The sequence below is a fragment of the Bacillus rossius genome (assembly GCF_032445375.1).
Source record: "Bacillus rossius redtenbacheri isolate Brsri chromosome 4 unlocalized genomic scaffold, Brsri_v3 Brsri_v3_scf4_2, whole genome shotgun sequence".
NCBI classification, from domain to species: Eukaryota; Metazoa; Arthropoda; class Insecta; order Phasmatodea; family Bacillidae; genus Bacillus; species Bacillus rossius.
In genome coordinates, this window is record NW_026962011.1 from 7,789,035 (window position 1) to 7,815,299 (window position 26,265).

The 26,265-nt window shown below is 36.1% G+C and overlaps 2 protein-coding genes and 1 non-coding gene across 4 annotated transcripts in view; 1 reads left to right on the forward strand and 2 right to left on the reverse strand.

Annotated features, from left to right (window-relative positions):
* LOC134542196 (constitutive coactivator of peroxisome proliferator-activated receptor gamma-like) overlaps positions 1 to 22,575 on the reverse strand; it is a 131,212-nt gene extending 108,637 nt beyond the window's left edge. The window contains exons 1-5 of one of the 2 annotated variants that reach the window (XM_063386259.1): positions 22,377 to 22,575; positions 19,196 to 19,262; positions 9,546 to 9,593; positions 6,024 to 6,153; positions 872 to 1,238 (exon numbers count right to left, since the gene is read on the reverse strand). In XM_063386259.1, coding sequence (XP_063242329.1) covers positions 872 to 1,238; positions 6,024 to 6,115 — 459 coding nt within the window. In that variant the 5' untranslated portion in view covers positions 6,116 to 6,153; positions 9,546 to 9,593; positions 19,196 to 19,262; positions 22,377 to 22,575. The remainder of the gene's footprint in view (positions 1 to 871; positions 1,239 to 6,023; positions 6,154 to 9,545; positions 9,594 to 19,195; positions 19,263 to 22,376) is intronic. The other variant, XM_063386260.1, reaches the window with a different exon arrangement.
* LOC134542197 (SWI/SNF-related matrix-associated actin-dependent regulator of chromatin subfamily E member 1) lies at positions 17,497 to 22,385 on the reverse strand. The gene has a single exon (XM_063386261.1). It carries the CDS (start codon positions 22,220 to 22,222, stop codon positions 20,450 to 20,452), a length of 1,773 nt encoding a protein of 590 aa, XP_063242331.1. The 5' UTR covers positions 22,223 to 22,385; the 3' UTR covers positions 17,497 to 20,449.
* A 357-nt stretch (positions 22,576 to 22,932) lies between the features above and the next one.
* Positions 22,933 to 23,005, forward strand: Trnak-cuu (transfer RNA lysine (anticodon CUU)). The gene has a single exon. It is a non-coding gene; the product is annotated as a tRNA-Lys (tRNA).
* The last annotated feature ends 3,260 nt before the right edge of the window (positions 23,006 to 26,265 follow it).

The following is a 26,265-nucleotide window of genomic DNA, read 5'->3' on the forward strand; positions in this document are numbered from 1 at the left end:
ACTTAAGATCAGAAGTAGGACAATCTGCAATATGGAATTTTTTCAATAAATTGAAATTAATTTAACAAGTAGTTTGCAACCACTGTAAATTTATGGTTGATTTTATTACTTAAATCCATTAATGTAAAATATGCATTGAACTGCATGAAAACATGTACAAGTGATTGTTAAATTATAGAATATTAAATAACATTTCCTCACTCTTGCTTTTTGGATTCAATAATTTTTATTGTGAATACCTATAGTGATATTTGTATGCAAATTTAAGTTGAAAAATTGTGAGGGACAATATTTTGTGATTATACAATGGGCTCGCAACTTCAAAGTGTTTATGATCCAAAGACACAAGATTTGTGTGCAGGGCCGGTGCAAGGTAAATTGGTGCCCTAGGCAAAAAAACCTTTATGCTCCCCCCCCTCCCCCACCCCTGGGCCGCTGCCGGACACAGTTAAAAAAATTTTCCTTGCCTCAAAATACATCACGTAAGCCTAAGATTTTGTCAACAAATCAAATGTAAGCAGGCTTTTTTTTTTTTTACTTTTTTACTTATTACAAATCACAAACAGGTCACAGTGGACTTTAAATAATTACTTATATCAATATAAACATTCCAAAGTGTTACAAAAATCCATTTTCATCGAGTTTTAATAATCGTTAAACATATTACATCATCTGTTATGTGTCGTGCTGCGCCGCCCCCAGCTACTTGGTGCCCTAGGCGGTTGCCTAGTTCGCCTATATGGACGCGCCGGCCCTGTTTGTGTGCACACGCACGCGCACACAACAATGTCCACATTTTCCACTTGTGAGAATGAGTTTGATCTCTCTGGTGATCTGGCCACGTGAGAGGAGAGTGACCGGCTGGACCCACCTCGCAGCCGCACAGCAGCTTGAAGAGCCCGCGCGACATCTGAGCGAGCTCCGGCGGCAGCTGGAACAGGCGGTCCGGCACGGCGGCCGGGTCCCCCGCGGGCTCCAGTGCGTCGAACACCCTGTACACGTCCTCCAGACTGCGCAGCCGCCTCTCCACCCAGGTGGCGCGCTTGCGGGCCACCGTCGCGCCGTCGAAGAACATGACGAGGCGGGCCCCGAGCCGCTCGAACTGCCTCACCAGGTGCCTGCCCTTCTCCACGTACTGCGTCAGCTGGCCGCCTTGCACCCAGTCCAGCTTGCCGTACAGGTGGCGCAGGCAGGAGTTGGCGTCCACCACTATCACAGGCTCCCGCCCCGTCTCCCTCCTGAAACCCGACCACGCCTGCCCTGCACACAGCTCTCATCACATTGTCAGCACTTCTAGGATAATGCAGTAAATACTGCTTAGATATATCACATTTAAGAAACTTTCCTGCATAATAAGATTAAAAAAATTTAGCACTGAACTGTAACACCTCTCTTTGCTAGAGAGGTGCTGTAAACCCATTACTATTACTGCAGGCTTTAAAAATCAAAATACCTCAAAAAGGAACCTGCCCAACTTGGACACCTGAACATTCCCACCTGTAATGGTCAGTGAGGTAGAGGTTAACTTCTAGAACAAATGTAAAACCAAAGCAAAATATATAGGAGTGGATAAGGTATCAATTAGCAGAATACTATTGATGAAAACAAAAACTCAGATTACAAAGAAATAAATATTATTGGTCATTTGACTAAATTCAAAGTCAGGAGTAGCCTGTTGCTAGAAAGCACATTTTTACATCACCTTTAAGATGGTTGCTGGAGTTTAAATCATGAGCAACCTTAATGCAATATTGCCTATACAGCTTGGCAGCTAATAATTTAAACCCTTTACCTTATACTATACAAACAGTTACAGCATTTAAAACAATAAGCATTGCCTGCAAAACACTAAAGTAATTTTTTAATAAAAACTATAATCAGGCAGAAATTTAGATATGCTTATAGTTGAATAACTACAATGTGCAAACTTTACAAAAAAAACATTAAGTCCAAATGTGACTTGCCAACAAAATTTTTTACAATATTTCCAGTTAAAAAAAATTGTCCCAGTCTACCCTCATATTTATGGGGTGCCATATTAATTTCTAACCCTGATACTTCAGAAGTATGGTTTTAACTTTTATTCTCACATCGATGAAGTAGTCCCAAAGTCAAGTTGTTTACCAGGTCTACCTCGTGACAAAATACATCAAGAGTCCAGGCACGCATCCACCAAGCCCCTCTTTGATACCAGCTCGCACCTTGCTTACACTGGACTAAAGTCATTACAGTCCATTAACGTTGAGCATGATTACCTCAAGGGTAGGACGATGCTTGCACAGTTTATGACATCCACTATAAACATAAGTATAAAAAATAACTGACACAAAATTTCTCAGTTTCCTTCAGGCCAAGTTTACCTCAAACCTATTTGCAAATACTTGTGGGCATGCCTTAAAAAATATTACCAAAACTGTATGTAACCCGGATGTGGCTTGGCAGGTATTACTGTATCAAAGTCCTACCTAAATGGAGCTAAAGTCATGCCACAAAAATCTATATAGGAGTCTCGTCGCACAAAAACTTTGCCGACTCTCAAGCCAGTATAACCCGTCCTCAGATCCCCATTTTGTCACTACTGCTGACGCAGGATGACCTTGAATCTTAAACTTTACAACACTGGTGCTAAAAATGCAAAAGTCTCTAAACAAACTATAGTTGCGAACAGTATCAAAAACTAAGTTTTTTCGTACGTCACTGTCACACGCCCTAATAAATATTTGAACGAGCTCATCAAAAAGTCTGGTCGGCAGAGAGCAGAATGAAAGCTGTCTCACTCTCCAAACAACAGTCCAGTTTTGGCCCGATCTTTCATGACCGCATAGCCTGACAAAGCTCTCCATGACTCTGAGCTATACATGTAGCCATCGTCCGAAACACACACACCCAAAGAGAATAGATACATCACTTTGCTAAATAATGTTTAGCATAAATCATCTCAAATGTCTGTTTATACACCAGCTATTTCAAAATAAAAAATTAAAAAATAAATTAATTAAATGAACAGAACAACCCAAAATATATTATAAACTGAAGAGCTTATAAAAAATAATAACAACAAATATAATGAGGTACAGAATTTCCTCAGGATGTATAAATAAATACAATATTACCCTGTTAACAAAATTTCTCTGTTAATAACATAAGTCTAAATTTTAAGTACCCTGAGAAAAATCTTAGCAGGAATTTACTGAATGTCAATTAATTAAAATTTTACTAAATGGCCTTAGTAAAAATTGGCTGGCCACTGAATATATTTTTTAATACTTATGCACATAATAGTTTCTTTTGGCCACATTAATTTTTCTATAGAGCTACAATTATGTGGCTTGCTTGGTTGTGGCATGCCATTTGTGATCCTTTGAATTTGTTTGGATTCAACCAACACACGATGGCAATGATTGGGAGCTCGTTGACCTAGATCAATGTCACTTTCCGTTTCTCCTCCAGCCACTGTCCCCTCTCCCGACATTACACTCATTGTGAACAGGAATCTCAGTGTGAACTACTACTGCCAGCAGACTTATTTGATATACTTTTTTTTTGTATTGAATAATATATTGCTAAAATACATTTATATTAACCGTCATGTGGAGTTTACTAAACTATCTAAAAAAAAAAAAAAAAAGGTCAAATATTTCTTGTTGGTAAGTAAATTCTAATCCACAACCCCCAACACAATAGTGTAGTAACACCATTAACTGAACAACTATTACAACTTTCTTAGACATGACACGTTTCATGTGATCAACGAATGCACCCTAGTAAGTAGGCCAGTGGCAGAAGATAAATTTCCCGTACGGTGAGATGATACTGAAGGTATATTTGAAGATGGGCTTCTAAACACTTTCATATCAAGGTACACCAACTGTATGTCGGTATGACGCAATGAAAAATATTAATGGTCCTGCTAACCTAGCAACCCAACCATGGGCTGGCATAGGGTATTACTGGCCAAACATTTTAGGTGCAATCCAAGGATCTTTAACAAAATATATTTTAACAAACATATATTGCATTGTGAAGAATAAAAAAATTGCTATATAAGAAAATTTACAAATATTTTATTTATTTTTTTAGATTTTTAGGATGCAAATGTTTATATACTTAATAACACTAATATAAAAATAAATGTTTTGTGATTTTTCCTTCAGAAGCAATATGTTCTTCATAATGCATAATTTTGTTTGAAAGCAAATTTGTGAAAGATGTCTGAATTATACCAGAAAGTTTTAAATATGTAAAACCTTATCTCTGTGTGTGGCTGAATCTCTTCATGGGCAGGCACCTTAAATAACGAACAAACAACACTTTGTTCGTTGCAGCATGGCATAAAACAAAATCCACAGGATAACGGGCTTGCCTGCCTAAAGTTATTGATCGCATTTGAGGCACTAGAATAAAGGGGTGATAAGGACAACACTAGCATATTTAAAGCCCCGTCGACTTGACGCACGAGTCTTTGAACTGACGAATGGCCGGGAGAGAGTAACTGGCCACGCTCGTGTCACGCATCGCGCTGAGGAAGTACACATGAGTTGCTGGACGAGCGGCGTTAGGCGTGTCGCGTGTCACTGCTCAATAGATGGTGACTTTCCGGCGCCAAATCGCCATGTATTGAGTGGCGCCGCTACGCTGAGCGACACGCGACCCACCACATGCCAAGCACTGCTCTAGGAGAGAGCGACGTGATGTGACATTTTCGCTGTCGCGGGTGTTGACTTGCCGCTGCAACTTACAGTTACAGTCGCCACGAATGTAAATATCCCCCATCCCTAATCAGTAGTTACATCGTACAGCTACTGGACTTTGTGGCTGCAGCACATGGTAGAGCTCACTGTGACGTGACACATTGAAGTGGTCGGTGCGCTGTGATTGAACTTCGCGCCGCGCGGCGGGCTTTGGCACTCCTTCTCTTCCTCCTTTTCCCCCCCTCCCTGCATCCAGTGCTGTGCTTGACTTCCCCTCTTGAGGTGTCCGCGCATGCGCGTGGCGCCCTCTGTTTTACTTAAAACTGCGTGTATTGCCTTGAAGGCTCTTCTTGTTCGTTGGCTCTCATGTAGATAGATCGTGATAACCAGTCGGTGCTGGTTTCGCACTGAATTAAGCATGGTCAGATAGTTGATTGTAGTGAGAGTGTGACAGCGGGGAGACTGCACGTAAGTGTTTGTAAGGTGGTGACCCTTACAGTCATGTAACTCGTAATAGCTAAACTCTAAATTGTTTATTCGGCCGTCACCTTCTAAATTCCATTTGGCAATTTTTACCCTATTCGTTTTTTTTGATTAATTGCTCTCTTTGCTACGTGTAGTTTGTCTGACTTTTCTCCCTGTCATGTCTTCACTCTTCATTAGCACTTGTCTTTCGCTTTTACGTAATGTATGTAATGTGTTAATTTGTTACATTTGTTGGGTTTTCTTTTGATGTCATGCTTTAAATTAAGTTTCTTACTGCCTAGTGTAGGTTAGGCCGCGGTCGCCTGCATGTCCATTTACGGGTTTTGTATTGTCTAATGAGGCATTAGTCTGTGCTAACGACATTCTTGGTCGCTGTGTGTTAACGTTAATTTAACTATAAAGTATTCTTTATTATCCAATATTATGTAATACTATCTGTCTAAAGTAAATACTAAAGTATTTGTAATATAAAAATACGTTCACGTATTTTGCCGTGACATTTGTATTAATGCTTTTCTTGCTAATTAATCAGTATTAATTTATATGTGAAAGAATGGTGTAATTGTATGAGGATTTACATGAGGCTTTTTCCCAGGATTAAACGAAATGAGTTAATTTAAATTCTTGCTAATTTAACCTTTGCATCTATCCTAGACTATAATTAATTGGAATACCCTTTTGAACACTGTTTACTCAGCTCATATTATTTTATTAATTTTTAAGGATTGTGTTACACGCGGTTGAAGGTTCTCGTGAAAGTACTTCACCAGATGACACTTTCCTATGAAGCTCATGGAAGCCTTCAACATTTCCAAGAGTTTGGATGTTCCCTGCATTTGAACTCACCTGTAAATTTCAATTAAGTCTTTGATGACGACTTTGTGGCATCCTTCAGGGCAAGACTTTTCCATGTAACTCTGCAGGCCACGTACCCCCATGACTTCCGAATGACAGTGGTACCAGGAGAGAAGAAAATCTGTGGAAAAATTGACAAAAAAAAGTCAGTTAAACATACTTTCATGAAGACCTAAAATAAAATTTTCACCCCTGCATGTTTGCATTAAAAACGCAAAAATTAAAATTGCCATGCATGACTGACATCATAACACCACTATGATTTTGTTGTTTGTTCAGAAGAGACTGCAAAAAGTGAAACAATTTTCTGTGACAGAATGTTAGGAAAAAAATTGTCTTATTAGATTCAAAGGCATTAAGGATTAAAGTTTGTCTGCCACACTGGTACAAGGCAACTTCTACAATTTTCCCACCTATATTGTTTTACTAACTAGTGCACAATATCTGATATGTGCTAAAATGATAGTTCAGCTCTGGACCGACCAAACTTCGAATATTTACTGCAGTTTCAGTTATTTAATACAGTCATGTTATTATGCATGAAAGTGAGAGTGGGAATATTATTACTTGTATGTAGATATTAACATAGGTTTGACAAGGTCGGGGGATTCGGTAGTATTTATAACGTACTTTTAGTGGGCGCCACCGTGTCTAGGGGGCACGGACCCGGCGAGAAGACTCGTCTCAGGCGTGACGTAGCCCGTGTGGCGGCGTGACTTGTTTCCCCCTTTCGCAATTACCCTAACCACGCAGTGGGATCTCAGGGCGCCCCACACGCCGACAAACAACACTCGAAGCACGCAAACACAATGGCTCTATAAAAACGCCTCGCGGCACGACAGGCACAGCTGTGGTCCAACCACCTCGATAGACGCACAAAGGCGAAGTCCTCGGAGAGCCGGAACAGAGCGTCTTTCTTCAGCTAGCGACGGGAAGCGACTGCGCGAGCAATGGCCGCAGAGGTAGCGGGGTGGAGGGGGGGGGGGGGTGTTTGGTGCCAAGCACCCTGAACAGTTACCCTGTCTCCCGTCGTGCCGCGGACGTGGTTAGTGATTGAAATGCATAAAAATTACAATAAATTTTAATATAAAAACATATGGCACTTGGGGAACAAAACAAAAGATTTGCACAGTATTATTATATCTTGGGGAGCGAAGCACTGATCTACAGCGCCCTCTTGCGGCGGCGCGCTATTTAAAACACGTCAGCCGGGAGGATTAACAGGAGGGGAGGGAGGTGGTGGCACATTGGGCTCAGATGGGCGTAGCCCTGGACGACGTCAGGTTTGAACATCAGAAACATAAACACCACTCTCAGTAATGTTATAAAAATAGTGGTCATTTCCAAGAACTTCATCAAATGTTTTGTTTTAAATTACAGAGAGGAAATTTACAAAAAATGCATTTGTAAAGCATTAATGAGATGGAATTAAAGTAAATTTCTCTGAATTGCCTTACACTTACACTTTGCATTATTAACACCAATTTTTCTAATTCCCTTGAAAATCTTAAAATAAAAGTTCTACTGAATTTATTATTTAAAATATTTATTTATTTGGTTCTGTGACATTTCTACTGATTGCTGAATAGTCTTCAAAGGTAGAAACCATACAACAATACAACTACATTTATGTGGTCGTAGGACTCGCTTACTGATGTTAGTGCGATAAGTGGGTGCCGCCATAGTCAAGGAACACGGACCCAGCGGAGACTATGTTCTCAGGGTGTGACATCGCCTGTGTGGCAGTGTGACTCATATCCCTATAGCGCAACTGCCCCGGATGTGCAAAGACCTGGCCGACTTTCAGCATCGGGCGTCACACAGTAAGTCGCAAACACGTGGACAAACGTAGAAAGAAGTACAAGATATTCGGTACCGAGATTTACCACGCCCCACTTTGCCACACACACACACTTGTTTAGTAAAAAGTAAAACTGTTTAAATGCCTAATGGCTTGACTGGTTTACATGATGTCTAGAGCCACCTCATGGTTGGATAAAGTCTTAACATTAGTGAACCAACTCCAGTAAGTGGATTACTATTTAAATTCAACAACTAGTTGACCACTCAAGGTAAGGTCCGAGGGTAGATAAATATGATGAAAATTAACTAAAAAAGCCAGGATGACAAAGATCAGTTGCGATATAAGATGAAGTCCTCGAAGTGCTGAAGGCGTATTACCTTGGGTGGTGATGAGATTTTACTGGGCCGAAAGATGCCTACTAGGGCCCCTGAAGAGCGCGTCTAACGCCAATTTTAACTGACCATTAGGTCATTCAAATTCATGCCAATAACTTACTATGATATAATGTTATTGAAGTCTCAGAAACATGTACTGAATTTATGTATTAAGATTACTGTTTTAAAATTAATGATTACTTATTTGGCCTTCAGAAATTTCGGGTCCATTTCTGTGGTGAATACAATTCAAATAAAATAACCATGTTGAATGTTTACAATCTCCTGAAAAATAATATATATAAACTTGGGGATGGAAGGAAAAAAGGTTTAGTATATCTATTTAATGTTCAATAAAGTGAATGACGAGCTGAGTCTACAGCACCCTCTTGCAGTAGTTTGTGGGATTAGTGGCGCGCTATTCAAAATACACATCACACGCAAGTCGCTGAAGGATGCTTGAAAGTGCCATGAGGATAGGAGGGGTGTGAGGGGTGGTAACATATTGGGCTCTGTGGGGGCAAAGTCAGGAATTTCAACATAAACAATGGCAATGTCACCAACATGAGCACACACAAAAAGACATGATTACCAAAAAGACATTCCAATGGACAACTTACGACAGATAAAAATTAAACAAAGCAAATTAGTTTACTGCAGCCAGGTTAACTCGAAATAACAAATTATCCAAACAAATACTATGTGTTGTAAAGAGAGGGTGAGAATTTGTTTGTGATTGGTAGTGAACACAAACCAGAAAGCCTAAGATGTCCATCAAGTTCTGTCCCTGCCCGATTACACCCCCATCCATAGTGTTTTAAAGTGTTTAAATGTAGCTAACTTAACCGACCACTTTTAATATTTGAATTCATTTTTCCTGCGCAAAAATAAAACAAATCCCAAAGTTGGCCGAAGGTGAATTGTTCGGGTGTAATCAGGAATGGCAGAACTTTATGAGCATCTTAGGTCTCCCACACAAAACACTACTAGACCGATTATGAACGTTCTTTCATGGTTTTAAAGCTACATTATTACAGATAGTGAAAAATATTTATTTATATGGTTATATTAGATATAGTCACATTTGTAACAAAAAAATGTATAAAAATGACCACACTGACATTCTCCTTGGCTTACGCTGAGTGAACAGTTACAGACCCAACAATATAAGTGCATGAGAATGATTTGCAATGAATTGAAAATTTTAAATGTTAGCAAAGTACTGCAACTACCTCTTTTAAGAATCTTTATCAACCTCTGCAAAGCCGGGCACCATAGCCAATTGCAAAAAGTAATTAGAACAATTTATTTTAAAATAATGAAATTAACTTTTACCAGATTTTTTTTCTCAAGAGTCTTCATGCAGGTGGAGCTGAATCACCACTATAACACAATACAGGAACAAGCATTAGTTAGGTACAGTTCCAATCAAAAAGTCCAGAATAAATTAGCGGTCAAAACACACAACTCTCGTTAAGTGATCTGCGTTTTAACTAATGGATCGGGACCCACTCACACTTTTCAAGGCTTGGAAACACGGCGCGCTCTGCCCAAGGCACTGTGGGTGTTCTCGGGATACGTTCGTTTAACTGGCACTGCCCTGCACTCATTCATTCCTGATCTTTAATTCTTGCAGACAGAAAGTTCAATATAAATTGTTAACTAGAGTATATGCCTCTTAAGAAGATCCCATTAAAAAAAATTTAATGCATAGAAGGTTTAAAATTTTTTTGCACTGGACCTACACATACATACAATTTTTTATCTTGTTAATAATTAGTGATAAGTAAAATGTCGAATCCGAATCTCCAAGTCCGAGTCTAGGTTTCAAGGGTCAAAAATAAAATAATGTACAATAAATTTAAATGGTTGTTTTACAAACTAAGTTTACAGAATCAATAAATATTGTAATATTATTTACATAATTTTATGTTTCAAGTATATCTTGGGGAATGATAATATGATAGGTGTAAAGGAAAAACTTAACTAGTAAACTTTAGAGGTTGTCAGTGTTCTATTTTTTAATTTACTATATTTACTCCCATATATATATAATATATATATTTTAAATATTTTTCCATGAATTTTAGAATACTTTGAATACTAATAATTTTATGTGATTTGATGGTATTTGAGGATATGATTGGTCCAGCCCTAGTTTGAACCAATGAGTCGGGAGGAAAACAAGAGGAAGTCACGCTGGACTTATCGTCCAAGACCAGAGTTTGACTGGCTACTACAGTCGGTGGCGGATCCAGGAGGAGAAAGAGGGAAGAACATGACCCACTACCCCATTCTCTACAAAGCTTGTAGAGATTAACTGATGTTTGTTAAGGTTTTTTATCTGAATCTATAACAAGCCTATGTGACAGCGGAATTGACGATGCCCTTCCTGCAATACGTCTGACTGTAAGAGAGCCCTGCAACAGTGTCGAGCAAACCTAGAGAGTGCCCTCTGCATTCCTCAGTGTTTACTCTTAAGGAAAAAATAAAGGTGAACACCGAAAACTTCAGACAGGTATCTCAGGAAGGAAATTCACCCTTTTCTTGAGACTCTTAAATTGAAAATGAGCCAAGCACAGTGGCACAATGTTAACATGTTGGAATCCTGACGTGGCCAACCCAGGTTTCCCAACATTGCTTCAGGTGTTTGTTGGGATGATTCCCCACAGAAGACCATGGTTGATCCCCCCCCGCCCAACTTTTTTCCTGACCATATCTGTGACCTTTCCGTCTGCAAAATTATTAGACTAGAGTGGAACCAGTGCTGGGAACCAAGTTTCCTGCAAAAATAAATTTTTGTACGTAGTTAAAAAAAAATTTCATTCAAAACATTACTCATCAGAGTGTAATAACTTGTGATGGGTCAAATTCATTTTTTTTCTCTCTAATACCTATCTTATATTCAAATAACAAAGATAATCTTGAATCAGAATTTCTCAACGATCAAAAAATTGAACTATTTAGAAGAAATAAAAGAGATATTAACTATAGAGTTGAAACATTCCAAGTAGGTATTAAATGTCCATTTCAACAAAATAAGTTTCCCAAACAATACATATCGTAATTTTATTTACATAATTATTACATTTTAAAATTACAATATATTTGAAAATTGCAATAGTGTAGGTAGGGGAAAAAAAAGCTATCCAACATTTCATTGTGTTTAAATATTTTCAAAAACTTTATATTTGAAGGTAATCAAAAATTTAAGGATTCGACCGGCACATCCAAAATATTCAAATATAACTTAACATCATTAAAAAAATTTTTTAGGGCATCTCAAAAACTTTTAAATTTTTATTTATGAAAGAAATACTACAACCCATGTAATAGTGTTGGAATTTCTGAATCTCTTCTAATATTTTTCTTTAAATCTTTACTAAATCTTCAAAATACTATAAGATTTGACAATAATTGAGTTTTAAAGGATTTAGTTGTCCTATTTCTAGTTGTAAGTCTAGTCAAACAAATAGGAAATTCAAATAAAAAATCGTGAGATTGTATAATTACATAAATATTTCAAACCTGTAAAACAATCACTGAAATTCATCAGGTCACATTGGTACATCAGATTTAATACCTACCATCTACAAGCCCAAGGTAGAAAGTCATGTGGCAGTACTCAATAACCTCTCCAAAAAAAAAATAGAGGTAACTAAATGTAATACACTCCAGACCACCCCTGAACTTTTAAAGTTGGTTCAATTTTGTATGTGTAAAAATATATTATTTTACATTTTTTAGGGCATACTGTGTCATTTCATCGAATTTTAATAAAAATACCAAAATATACTTGATTATGAATATTAAATCCAAGTAGCAAGAGTGTGAATTTTTTTATTTAAATTTTGTTTTGGTAGTTTAAAAGTCATATTTTAACAATACTTGTGGTCATACTCGTATAATTTGACACTAGATAGTTATAAATAACAAAAAAAAACACTATAAAATATACTTCAAAATTTTAAAGGTTTGGCAAAATGCTTATTGTTAGCTTGTTTTCAACTTACCAAAATAAAATTGCAGATTCTCCCATCATGAACATTAGCCATTCTGCTGTACTCTCCATTAGCTGTGATGCATTTGTCAAGTCATTTGTTCTACTATTTGAAGCACCTCTGGAACTCTTCAACTTTGATATTTCCAGTGCCCTCTGCGAAGCTGTTTTTAGCTTTTTCTTCATTCTCTTGAGCAGGAAATAGTCACACAGGAATAGGCCTGGTGAATACGGAGGATGAGGAACAACAAATCACCCCTGCGAGATCAAATAGCAGTTTACTCGTAAGGCTGTGTGAGCAGGAGTGTTGTTGTGATGAAGGAACCAGTCACCTGATCGCCAAAGTTCCGCGCGTTTCCTCCTCCACACATCCTCTCGCAAACTTCTTAAAACTTCCAAATTAAAGTGCTGGTTAACAGTCTGGCCAGGTGGAACAAAATCCCGGTGCAAAATTCCATGAACATCAAAAAAGACATTGTCTTAATATTCAACCTAACTTGTCTTGCTTTTTTTGGTCTCAGGGAGTTGCAAGTCTTCCACTGGCTTGACGCTTGCTTGGTTTCTGGTTTATACCCGTAACACCAACTCTCAACACTGGTAATGACTTTGGTCAAAAAGTTTGGTTCATTTCACCGTCTTCTTTTTTGGTCCTGGCACAAATTCAAAAAAATGTTTTTTGATCCTGTTTGAGAAGGCGAGGAGCAAATTTAGCGGCAACATGTCTCATTTGCAAATACCCAATCAAAATTCGCTGGCATGAGCTCCAACTTACTCCTGTTTATTCTGAAATTTCATTGATTGTGAAACAACAATCCTAGATTTTTTTGGTGTATATATTTTCAACGTTTTCATAGTTTCGAGATGTTGAAGGGTGCCCAGAACCAGCATGGTCTTCAACACTCATCTCACCATGTTTAAAGCCCCCAAACTACTCAAAAACTTGTGTGCGGCTTAAAGCATCCTCCTTGAAAGCCTGTTGAAGCATTTGGTAAGCTTTCGTTGCCGATTTTTCAAGCAGGAAACAAAATTTCAAACATACTCTTCATTCTTTTAAATCTGCCATAACAACTTTGCAGGCAGAACACAAGAACAGTAAGAGAACAATAATACTATGATCAAACATTAACCTACAAACTGACACCATCTGGGCAGCTGTTTAGTGAAGGTATTTACTAACTCAATCTAGCGGGAAAACTCTCTAGTATGTTACAAATGGCAGTGAGCTCTCAGTCAGGTATTTTTGGGTCCCCTTTGTATACACACTTATATTGAACTGAAACTGACTCATTAATATAATTATTGATAGTTACTCAAAGTGATATTAAAAAACTTCACTACACTTAAAAATACCTTAAAATACTCATAACTTCAAATTTAGAGTGCTTGTAATTCATTTCAATATGAATAATAAATGATTTGTTTAAGTGCATGAAATTTCAAATATTCACACAGGTATGGTTATATTACACAAAAAATTAACCCATCAACTATACATGTGTTACAATAAAGAATTAGAATTGTTAGTTATTGGATTTAATAAATATTTTAATTTGAATTTATTAAAATTACATGCTTTAATAACTCTTATTTGACAAGAGCTTTGGCTGCTGTATATAGATACATTTCATTGGCTAAGTTATGAAATAATATCTAATTATTAATACGTACTTATGTAAACAAGACGCACACTCGCTTTTCATTTTGATTACCTCAGAAACTACAATGCACACAATTCTTGGATTTAAAAAGGATAAAATGCTACTGGATTGTACTGAAGTGTAATGTTAATGATTTCTAATGATTATTTCCATTAAAAAAATTAAACCTTAAAAATTTTATCCACCTAACAATTGTCAAAATCTAACATTGGTAACTTGAAAAAATTATTATTTTTTTGCTTGAATTGTAACTTAAACTTAAACTTTCAACTACATCCTAATGTAATTGCAACACTCGGTTTGATGTGTATAGCCCTAGCATTAAAATAATGTTTATGTATATACGTTAAATACATGATGATGTTTAGTATATATATTTTTAAGGGTTCACTGAATGCAACTGGACAAGCACAAGACACCACATAACATATGCTCATAACTCAAGTGAAGCACTAGAAAAGCAGTTTCCAATGAAAAATATAAATGCGCAGTTCTCAGCAACAGTCATCATTTGCGCTGTAGATCTCCAATGAGATGGATGTATGCACGAATCAAGAGAAGGCAGCAGTGCATTTCATGGACGGGCTTGCAGACCACAATACAGAAGAACATGGATTATACCAAGAATGTTTTCCAATAAAATACACGCGTGAAGCCTGAAACCTGATCATTCTTGGCGGCCGCAACTTTGAGCAGTTGTGATGTGTATTTGGAAGTCGCTGAATAAACAATTTTCCTTAAATTTATTGGTGCCCTGTCATCTGTCTTATTTCTAATCATTTTATAACACAGCAAGTATCTCTCTCTAGCACTTCCCTGGTTGAGTTCTGACCTGTAATGCATGTACTATTACTCTGCGCTTAATAGAAAAATATTAGATATTCATGAATAATTTGATATTACATATTCATAAATAATTTAATTTTTTATTTGACATAACAAAACTAATAATTTTTATAAATATAAGTTACCAACAGGTAAACCAAGTAGACCTTGTTAAAATAATTTTCATTAAAAAAGTACCATGATGCTGAAAGGTATTCACACAATTCTGTAAAAAAATTACTTGAATTTTCCATGACCACAATTACTTTCTCTATTGTATTGTTAAAATTAATTAAGCTATTTTTCAATGCCTACTGAAGCAATAGCAATTTCATAAGTCCTGCTCAGTTTTCTTAAGTATATAAGTATGTACTTCATTACATGTTAAGTACATATTTTAGTCAATACTGAATACATCTTGCAAAACTTTATAACAGACGTGTTTATACAAAAAAAACTTGTATATTTGTTAATCTTATAAATGTTTACGTAAAAAAATTCTGAAAATTATCTTACTAAGCTCTGTTAAAATTATTTTCTTGGAAATTTATATTTCAGTTTATAAATGTTCACTTTAGAGTGTAGCATGTTCTGGACATGAATCTGTAAATATGTAAATGACGTGTTCCATAGCCTTATGGCGTCAACCAGAAAGAAGGCTCGATGGAATGTAAATAAAATAAATTTGTATGACTATGTACTAAAACCAATCTGAAAAAAAAAGTGTTCCAAGTCAGGTGATGGCATACAAAAGCATGATATTTTGCCCTCAAATTACTATTACTGAGAAATCTCCAATACTTTTCCAGGTATTAAAGTTAATTCCCTGACTTTCTCTGACCAATTTCAACTTGCCTGACTTTTCCCTGACTCTCCAAAATGATTGATTGAATTAGAATTTTTTTTCTGCAACATTATACATGCTATATTGTTTTTATATGTGACAAAAATGTCTTGATTTAAACTTATTATTTATATGTACTCTTTTTTTTTATCTATATAATCAAATGGAAGGATAAAACAGATTTTAAACTGTAATTTTACTGGTTTAAGAAAATGCATAGCCAGGCTTTTTTTTAATTTTCTTTCACTTTACAAATCTTGATTATGATACCACATATATTTATCTATTTTTTGTGTTACTGTATTATAGATCAATTTTTAATAGACTCCTGTGAAGTTTAAAAAAAGTTTCATTGTATGTTATTTTTTTTTTAAATTATTCTTTAATCATAAATAATTTGATATTTGAATTGAATAATAATAAAAAAAAAACAGGGAAGAAACATGAATTCTGAAAAAGCCTGTCAGCTGGTGGTACCATGATATGGGCTTCTAACTTGTCCTCTATCTTCATTACATTGCTACTTTCACACAATCTACTTCACTGTATGCATTTATGCCAACTGAGAAAAGATGTGTCTTGTGGTCAGGTAGGAAAGTGTGAGCCTCAGTACAGCATCTGCAATTCACATCAACCCTTGTCTAGAATAACATAACAGCCAAGTTTGAAATTTTTTTTCTGGAAAGGTGACATAAATGGTTCCTACTCCTTTGTAACCAAATAATTAAAGACTTTTAATGACTTAATTAAAGGACCAATCCAAAATGACAGCAACAAAAATTAACTACATTTAACCACAAGTTAATAAATATCCTACTGATATTATAAAAGCGAAAGTCTGTGTGTATGTATGTTAAGCCTTGATGCCCGAACTGCTGAATGGATTTGGAAGAGATTTGGCATACAGCCAGCTCATAACCTGGATTTGCACAAAGGCCACATATTACTATGAAAGTCCATCGCTAATGGAGTGAAAAAGGGGTAAATTCATTTTTATAACAGAAAATCATAGGTCACAGACATACAAACAGTGAGTGTGTGTCTTTTCTCTATGTACGCCACACGGTCACACACACAGTAAAGTCTGGCAACTTCCTATACTTCTTGGTGAGACCCGTCCGCTTAATGGAGCTCGTGGCGGCAAGCAACTAACGACGCTAATAACAGTGCAGTTTTAAACTTCGTCAATAGATGGCATTGCCTTGAATGTTAAACACGCTATCATTTGGGGCGTTCCGTTGTTCAGCCCAGGCAATGTCAGGTACTGCAGCTTGTAATACATAATCTTTCTTAGCAGATCACAAACTTCCGGTAGATAACATAACCAAAAATAAAAAGTTTTTTATCATCTGGTCATCAATTTCTTTGACATTCCTCTAAGGTTGCACAAAAATTCTTATGTGAAACACAACCATCAATTACAGTTTAAATCATTTAAAGATTAAGATTATAGTTATCAAAAACTCATAGCTGCTTCAAATAATTATTTTCCTTTATTCAATAGTGAATGTAAAACATATATAAATATTACTGTAAATTGCATTTATTTAATGCAAATATTTTATGCTACAGAAATTTTGCCACTTAATTTTTACACCATCACACATCTGGTAGCATACTTGCTGAAAAACCGAACCTTTCTAAAATCCTATTTTCACTCAGCCTCAAAAATAGTTTATAAAAATAAGGCAAAACAATCAATACGGTACTGCTAAAACTGAAACTATGTATGTACCTACTAAATTTTTCAGCTTCATTTTGGATGTTGCGGAAACGAACATTAAAGACTTCTCAAAATCATTCATTGACATTTCTTGTCATTTGTAGATGTTTAGTTTTGCTGATGACCAAACCCATCATTTCTCAAGGTTTACTTAGGTAAAGTTATAAAATTTGTACTTACCTATTTTCAGTTTTGAAAGATTTTTTCATTTTATGTAAAAAAAAAACCAAAACTATCCAAATTTACTTTTATTATCTTAAGTGTACACTTAAAAAAAATATCTAACTACTAGCTTAAAGACATTCTACATGAAAAACTTGATTCTGAGCTACTTCATAAGACACAAGTAATTATGCTTACATAAAAAATAACTGTCAAAGTAATTTGTTGAGGACATAAAATTTTATTTCCCAATTTGCATTACTATTTATATATCAATATAATATTCTGCTAACACATATTCTTGATACAATGAATGAGTTTTAGAAATGTTTCTTTAAATACATTTGGTCTTGAAAAATAATTTAGACCAGGTATTTTGTGTTAAACTTCACACCACCACTAGTTTCATAAGATTTATTTAAAAACATGATAATCCAAATTCTTCGCAAAATACCTAAAGTATTTCACAAAATAACTGACAACACACAAAAACACATCTACATGAAACACATACACCAATATGCTACTCAATAACATTATCACCCACACACTAAAACCTATACTAAATAAAGGTATAAGACCTTCTTAATAGATCTACTCTTAACACATTTCTCATACAGCACATTACTTAAAAGACAAAAAGTATATTTGACTTTACATCAATAAAACTGATAGACAGAATACTTCATAATCAACACACTAGCACTCTCATGTTAGCGCTTATTTGAAAGCAGCATTTTATACTAGTGAAAGCAAACAGAAAAATTAAGAAGGTATTTATTTGTGTTTTGCCTGACCTCTTTTTCTTTGCAAGACCTTCACACTGTGAAAAGTGAAAAATATTTTAAAAAATGTTTTAGGATGAATTTTAAATACAAAACCTAATAAATAAACTTTTTTTTAAGTTTACGATTTTACACTTAAGACTCCTTGCAAATTGTGTTGCGAAATGTGTTGAGTGAATTTGTTTCTAAACTAGAACTTATTAAAAATATTATTGTGGAATAGGAATTATCACACCTATACTGCCAAGCAAAATTCAAACAAAAATATCAAAATGTAATATAAACTGTTAAAATTTTGCAAACAGTAAATTTTAAGTCGCATAAATTTTGAGAAGGTATCCAATGTACCTAATTACGTGGTGAGTTCTTTAAATCAAAGATTTGAGGCGCCGTTATGCTGCAGGCTTTTGCAGCAGCGGTGGTGACGTACGCGTTTCACATTGAATTTGTTTCCGTTGAAGATTTTTTAAAATCTGGTGTAGAGCATTGATGAGTTTGTAAGTGTGCTCAAGTATAAGTCACTGAAATTAAAAATTATGTTTTACTTTCTACAGGATATGAATATAATTTGTGCCAAGCTGATCGAGTTTAACGCAGCCGCAGTCACCGACGTGGGCATTTCAGATCTATAATGACTATACCTCATCTATGAATATACTTAATGATGCAATATTAGAAGAGACCAGAGCAGCACATTAATACAAACCCACAAAAACAAAACCACTGCCAGTCAATAACCTGATAATATATTTTCCTAAAATGTGGCTATAATATCCACTCAATGCTTTCCTATTGCTAAAATAAAAAAATTGTTGTTATCAATATTTTCAAAATTGCTGACATTCTTTTAAAGTGCACTTTTCAATGATACTTTAGGCTAAGAAGGTATTTGAAACAGCCTGTATCCTAAAACAAGGTTTATAGTCCATAATAAAAAAAAAATATTTTCAAAAATGTTAGTGTAACAGCATCCCTTAAATTTATTTACCTGTGACGCAAGATTTATGCTTCTCCCCCAAAGATTCCCCTCGAAATCCTAGGTTTATGGGCAAAACCTGTGAATCAATGAAAAATCTAGGTTAGCAGTATTACGTGCATTCATTTACATCATGAAATAATACTATTAAAGTTTGTATTTAGCCAAAGTGTTACTTGATTGGATGATAAAATAAATATACAGGCCCACATGAATAACTTAAGTATGAATGTAATTTTCTTATAGCCAATTAGTTACTTCCTCAAACTGTAATGTTGAATTGACATAGGCTACACTATGTAATTTTACATTTTGAAGACTTTTCTGAGCTATTAAGTTTATATTCATGTGATTTTATCGATTAGCATAAAAACTGAATCAATTAACAGAAATTAGGGATTAAAAAATCTGCGAGATACAAAAATACCAATTTCATGGCTTTTTCCTTTCAAAATTGCATTTATTGTTAAATTATAATTTAATGTCTTTACACAAAAAAATTGGAAGAATGACTATTGAATGAACAATGACCTTATCATTAAAGAGTTGATAAAGTATAAAAGCTACTGTCAACAATTATATTAGAATACAAAATTCAAATGGCATAAATGAATAAACTCAAAACCAAAATGAGATGCTGGTGTAGTTGCACATACCATTAAAAAAGGCCCTTAATTTATAATTTTGTCCACCTCAATCCATATAACAAAACCAATAAGATTTTTAACAATATTTCCATTACTTAAAAAAATGAATACAATAAACAGTAAATAGACCTATCAAAAGTTCTGAACAAAGAGTTTCAACCAGTTCTGATGTGTACTGTAACAAACACAGTAACTTATCCTACCAAATTAAAGTCTAAATAATACAATTAACATCTTTTACATTGCTATAAGTCAAGTTTTTAAAATCCAATTTCTTCTTCTCATAGTCATCCTTTGTTAATAAAATGTGCATCACCATTAGTAATGTTTCATTGTAAAATATCCAAGGATGATAATTAAACTAAATTACATACAATTACAAAGCCAAATGATAAATGAATTCCAATGCACTGCCAGACACACGAGTCAACAAAACTCGTAAATGACAGTATGACTTGTAAATATTCACATAACACCGACACTATCTGAATTATTAATTAAATAACAAACACAAAATAAACACCATGACATCACCTTCACCCCACATGTGGTACTAATGTGTGGTTCACATGCATGAATGCACGGGTTGTGATGGCGACAGGGAGGGTGCAGGCTGCGTCTAGGGCTTGCGCTCCATGTCGGGCGACGGACTCGCCCCGTAGGGCACGTGGCCCTCGGCCTGCGGGGCTGCCTCGGCGCTGTGCTGCGGGGGCTGGTAGTGCCGCGGGGGCATGTGGTACGGGTACGGCTGGTAGTACGGCTGCGGCGGGGCGTACTGCGGGTACGGCTGCTGTGGGTACGGAGGGTACTGCGGGTAGGGGGCCCGCGGGGGTGGGGGGTTGGTGGCAGCCACCGGAGTTGACGTCGGGTACTGCTGGTACGAGGCGTGCGGTGGCGCCGGGTGGAGAGGGGGCTGCGGTGGGGGTTGAGGGGAAGGGGTGGGCGTGGCGTGGGGCATGGGCGCGGTGGCGGTGGGAGGGGCAGCGACTGCTACCGCAGCTGCTACGGATACTGCCGGGTTCGACAGCGGAGGGGTCTGGGTGTTCTGGCTGTAGTTGTGAGGTGCCTGGGGATAATTCTGCACTACCATATTCTGAGGATAACTCTGAGGTGGTGTGGCTTGGGTGAAATTCTGTGGGACATTTCCTTGGGGAAACGTTTGACTCGCAGGTGGTGTTGGAGCGGTCGGGGGTGGAGCGGCGGAGGGCGGCTCTCTCTGTTTGGCGGGTGCCATGGGTGGCGTGGGTGCCGGAGGGGTCTCCGCAGGCTTTTGTTCGCTATCATTCGACGATTCTGCTTCCATCGCCTCTTCCTGGGACGGGCCCATCGAAGACGGTGCGGTGAGCTCTCCTGGCGTCGGTTTTGATTCTTCTGGAGTCTTCTGCTTGACCTCGTCAACGACTCCATCTCGTGCCCTGCGCAAGCGATCGTACTGCTCCTCCACCATCCGCTGAAATGCTTCGTCATCAACAGCCCGCGAGCAGTGCTTCTTCAGCTCCACTTGAAATTGTTCACTGCTCTCCACAAATTTCTTTTTCTTGGCTTCGAACTTCTCTTCAATCTGTTGCAGTTCAGCTTCGAGCTTTTTCTGATGCATGGTAAGCGACTGCACCTGTCGCTTGAGCACTTGCATCCTCGCTGTGGTGACCACGGATCGTACGTCTGGCACAACCATGTCCGAGAAAATCTCGTTGATTAGGCGATGGTTGCGAAGGTAACGGGCGTAGGCCACGTGTTTCACGGAGTAGCCATCATCCTGATCGTCTTCGTCCTCAGCAGGCTGGATGTCGATTCGGCGATCTGCCGCCTGCTTGCTCGAACCACTCCCGGAGCGATCGTGGGACTCCTGTTCGTCCGCTGCCTGCTGGGCACGATTCTTGGCTGCCACATAAGCCACGTACGCTGGGGAATTATGATACGTCTTAAGTTTCTTCTCATACTCCACCTTCTCTGCTTCGTACTCTTCGACGAAATCTGTTTTTTCTAGTTCAGGAAGATCTCGCCACATCTGTCCAATAATCTTACCAATCTCCCATAACTTCAGCTCAGGATTCTGTGCTTTGATCTGATCCCAAACCTTTCGGCTGTATCTCATGTATGGAATCAGAGGTTTTTCTGGTGGCTTGGGTGGTTTCGGGACTTTGGTGTCCGCACCCGAAGTTTTCCCAACTTTCTGCGGAACGAAGCCCGGATGGCTGTGAGGGGTCACAACGAATGGGCTCTGAGTCGGCGAGCTCTCATTGCCTGATGACGCTGTCCCGCCACCCGTAGCGCGTAGACGCTCCTTTAATATATTCAGTGTCATTGGTGCTCCGGCTGAGAGCAAGTTGTTACCGGCTGCAGGGCTAGAAGCTGCAGACGCTATCTGTCTGTAATTAGGCGGCAACGCCATTTTTTTTTTATTGAAGCGTGGTGCTGATAACTAGCCGCAATACAACAAACAAAAAACACGTTGTTATTTCTTTAAAAGCTATCACCTGAAAGTCAAACATGCACGATGTACTCTTTTTTCAAAACTATCAGATGGTAAAATATGCACTGCTTACTTTCCAGTTGAAACAATACTCTAGTCGAAAGAAAATGCACGAATCCAAACTTCTCACAAAACTAAACCCGAATTACTGAAGTATGCTAATCGAAGATACTAAAATCTAAATGTATCAAAAGGTATCAATCACAATAGAATAACGTCTGAAACGTAAACAACGCTTGCAAAGCTTGACAAAGTCAAGTTAGTCAGGTTCACCATGCATAACCAACCTAAAAATATTTTATTCCCTTGTGCTCTAACACGGCTATTTAGATAATTTTATTCCATATATTTTATATTTTTATATATATATATATATACAGTGTTTAAAAATAATGAATAATTTACAATAATAAAAGTACAATAATATAATGACAAAAATTAAATACACACAGCCTATAAAACAATCAATTCCTGTAATAGAGTTTTATTTGGAATCGAAATGTTGCCATTTTTTAGCGTTGGTCCAATTACTTTTTAATTCAATGAGATTAATTTATATTATAACAAAATAAGAAATTTATATTTAAATAAATGGTAATATATCTACTTTTTTCATAGTGTGCATATCAGCCCGGCTAGCTCAGTCGGTAGAGCATGAGACTCTTAATCTCAGGGTCGTGGGTTCGAGCCCCACGTTGGGCGCTAACTTTTTCTACGAGTTTTCTTGGATTCGTTTTAATATTATAATTATGTTATTTCTTAGAATATTATTTTGGTTTTCGGGGCGCGGAACACTACCATATCTGAAATGAACCATAATGACAGTATTCCGCCTGGCCTCAGAAAAAGGCGGAAAAGTACCATAACGGAATTCTACGATATTTCCTTATACACTCCATGGAATGAGTACAGCTACTTTGCTCTCAAAGTAGTGTATAGAATACGTCGCTAGGTAACACTGTTAACCCCCTAGCTGTTTCTTAGGTTAACTTAAAAGGCTACAGATAGCGCTTCTACAGTTACTTTCTTTAGTTCCAGTCATAAATCAACTCAACAGATCGCGCACTAATAAAAACAAATGTTTCCAAAAATTGTTTATAGGAAGCAGCACTGTATACTTATAGCCGCGATATGTACAAATAAAAATATGGTACTTTTCTTCCTGTTTTGTCGGAGGAGGTGGGGCGACGGAAGACTGCCATACTGGAAGACTACCATACTGTAAGGCTACCATACTCAGGGGCGCAACAACTAAATTTCCAAAGGGGGGGGCAATATACCTTTTTATAAATAATCATCGATCCCCCTTATTGAAGCGGGGGGCCCGGGGGTCCTCCCCCGGGAAAATTTGTATTTCAAGGTGGAAAATGATGCTATTTAAGCAGTTTTATTATCTAAAAATTGATTACACATCCCTTTATTTGCCCCCGTTTGCCCCCACTTCATGGTTTCAGAGGGGGGGGGGGGCAAAATACCCTTCCCCCCCCCCTGTTGTTGTGCCCCAGAACTGTAAGACTGCCATACTGGAAGACTACCATACTGGAAGACTACCATAATCGAAGAATTCTGTCTGGGGGCGACGGAAAAATACCATAAGTTAAAACGCTACCATACAGTCCTAATACTCGAACGACACGAGTAAATTATGTCTATTATCTTAAAAAGAATTTGAATAAATAAGCAGCATACAAAGTCTTGTGATTCTAGTTAATGTTTTTAACTCCAGGTCACTAGTTCAAATGAAATGCAATCTAGTGATCGAAAATCACAATTCCCTGACAACCGACGGTTAAGTAAGTAAAATATTGCTATATATATATATATATATATATATATATATATATATATATATATATATATATATATATATATATATATTTCCACCTATGTACTGACTCATCATGATATCTCTGGACCACTCGAACCATAAGGCCTAGAGTCTTGAAATTTTGATGAATATTCCTTTCGCCGAGTAAAGGTCAGCTAAGAACGGATTTTACGCAATTCCACCCGCAAGGGGGGTTGCGGGGGCGTTAATAAAAAAAAATCCACATTTTCAAACTTGAACTCTTGGCCAGAATATTCTTTTTGGCATATTAAAATTTACCAAGAACGAATTTTATGAAATTCCAACCACAAAGGGCCTTGCGGGGGCGTTAAAATTTTTTTTTAAATCTATAGCTCCTACAGATTTTAAATTTGGCGAAATTATTATTATTTTGGTCATCTTGTGTTCAACTGAAAACCAATTTTACGAAATTCCATCCACGAAGGGGATTGCGGGGGCGTTAAAATGAAAGTAAATAAATAAATATATATATATATATTTTAATTACAGTTCGGGCTATAATGAATAATAAAATTAATATGTAGGATTCTATACGGGTTAAATTTATATTGCTGATGTTGACAGAAATATTCTTTTGTTATATAAATTGAATAAGCATTGTAAAAAACATAACTACAATTATTCTTTGTTTGTCAATAAACTCATCAGCATTTGATTTCAATCAGCGTCTTAAGTATTTGAAAAAAATTAAGAAGATTTTAGCTAACCAAGTATTAATTTTTATAATTGTCACTACATTATAAATGAAAAGTTATATCTTATCTAATATTTTTTCCTTATTCATAGGTAGTTTTTCATTGCTGAGAATATAACAAAAGAAACTTGGAGTTCAGATTTCGCATGTAGATGACAATGACATTTATTTCCTCGATTTTCGATTTATTACGTTCTTTGACTATTATTTAACCTCTTAATTTGCATATCTCCAGTTTGAAAAATTAAAATAAGAAGAAAAAGAATAAATTTTACCAATTAATTAAAATTCATTTAATAAATTGTATTTCATTTAATTTATAGAGGTCATAATGTATTGTCTCCATTTATTATTAATTGCTTTAAATTCAATTATTTATAAAATATTGGCCAAATTTTTTTTAATTAGCTGGTTTATATTTGGTTATTTTATTTAACATGAAATTTTATTTTTATTTAAATTAGTTAATTTTGTAATTTGTAAATATATTAATTTTTATTTCAGTTGATAAATTAAAATAGGTTATTGGTTGTAAATAATTCAAATAAGCTTTTTTTGTAATTTGTATTATATAACTTGATTATGTTCATAGAATTGAAGCTATCTAAAAAAGAAAAAAGACATTCATTTTGATACTTTTTTTTATTGTGGTAAAATAAAAATTTAACCAGACAGCTGTCAGGAAAAATATTTTCAAAAAACTGATCAGATTGATTTAATTAAATCAAGTAGACCTGATTTAAGTGAGCTTAATTAAGTGAGATTAATTATTAATCTATAATTGTTCTTATAATTTTCTTCTTTTTCTTTAGTAGAATATTAATGTGTAGTTGAAGATAATTTAGTTAATTGTTACTCAATTCAGAAGTGATTTTATTGATATTTTAAGTGAGTGAAATCAAACTTACTGAACTCAATCATTAAGAAGTTATTCTTCATATTCTTGAAGTTTTGGTGAGTTTTTATGTAATTGGTTTTTCCGTTTAAACATACATACCTAATTCTAATATACTCTACTATATTCCCCATGTAATTTATCACCATAATTTTAAATAATTCAATTTATGAAGTAATAACTGAAATATTAATTATGTTTACCTCCATTTAATAGTAATTACTAGATTCTTAATTAAATTTAAAAACATCCGTTCATTATTTTCTAAAGTTTATTAAACATTATATTTTTTAATTTTGATTTGTTAAGTTATTGATAATCAATACATTTAATGAAATTTTATTTATGGTTATAATGACAATTTAATTATTTTTAACATTTTTTTTTAAAATTAAATTGTATTACAATACTTACCGATTTTAATTTCCTATCTATTTCTTTTAATACTGATCCACAGCGAAGCGTGGATGGGTTTAGCTAGTTTATATCATATGTTTAAAATGCAACGACAGCTATCGCCATCA

Excerpts from the sequence above, each read along its gene's own strand:
- LOC134542197 (XM_063386261.1), bottom strand. The coding sequence starts at position 22,222 with ATGGCGTTGCCGCCTAATTACAGACAGATAGCGTCTGCAGCTTCTAGC.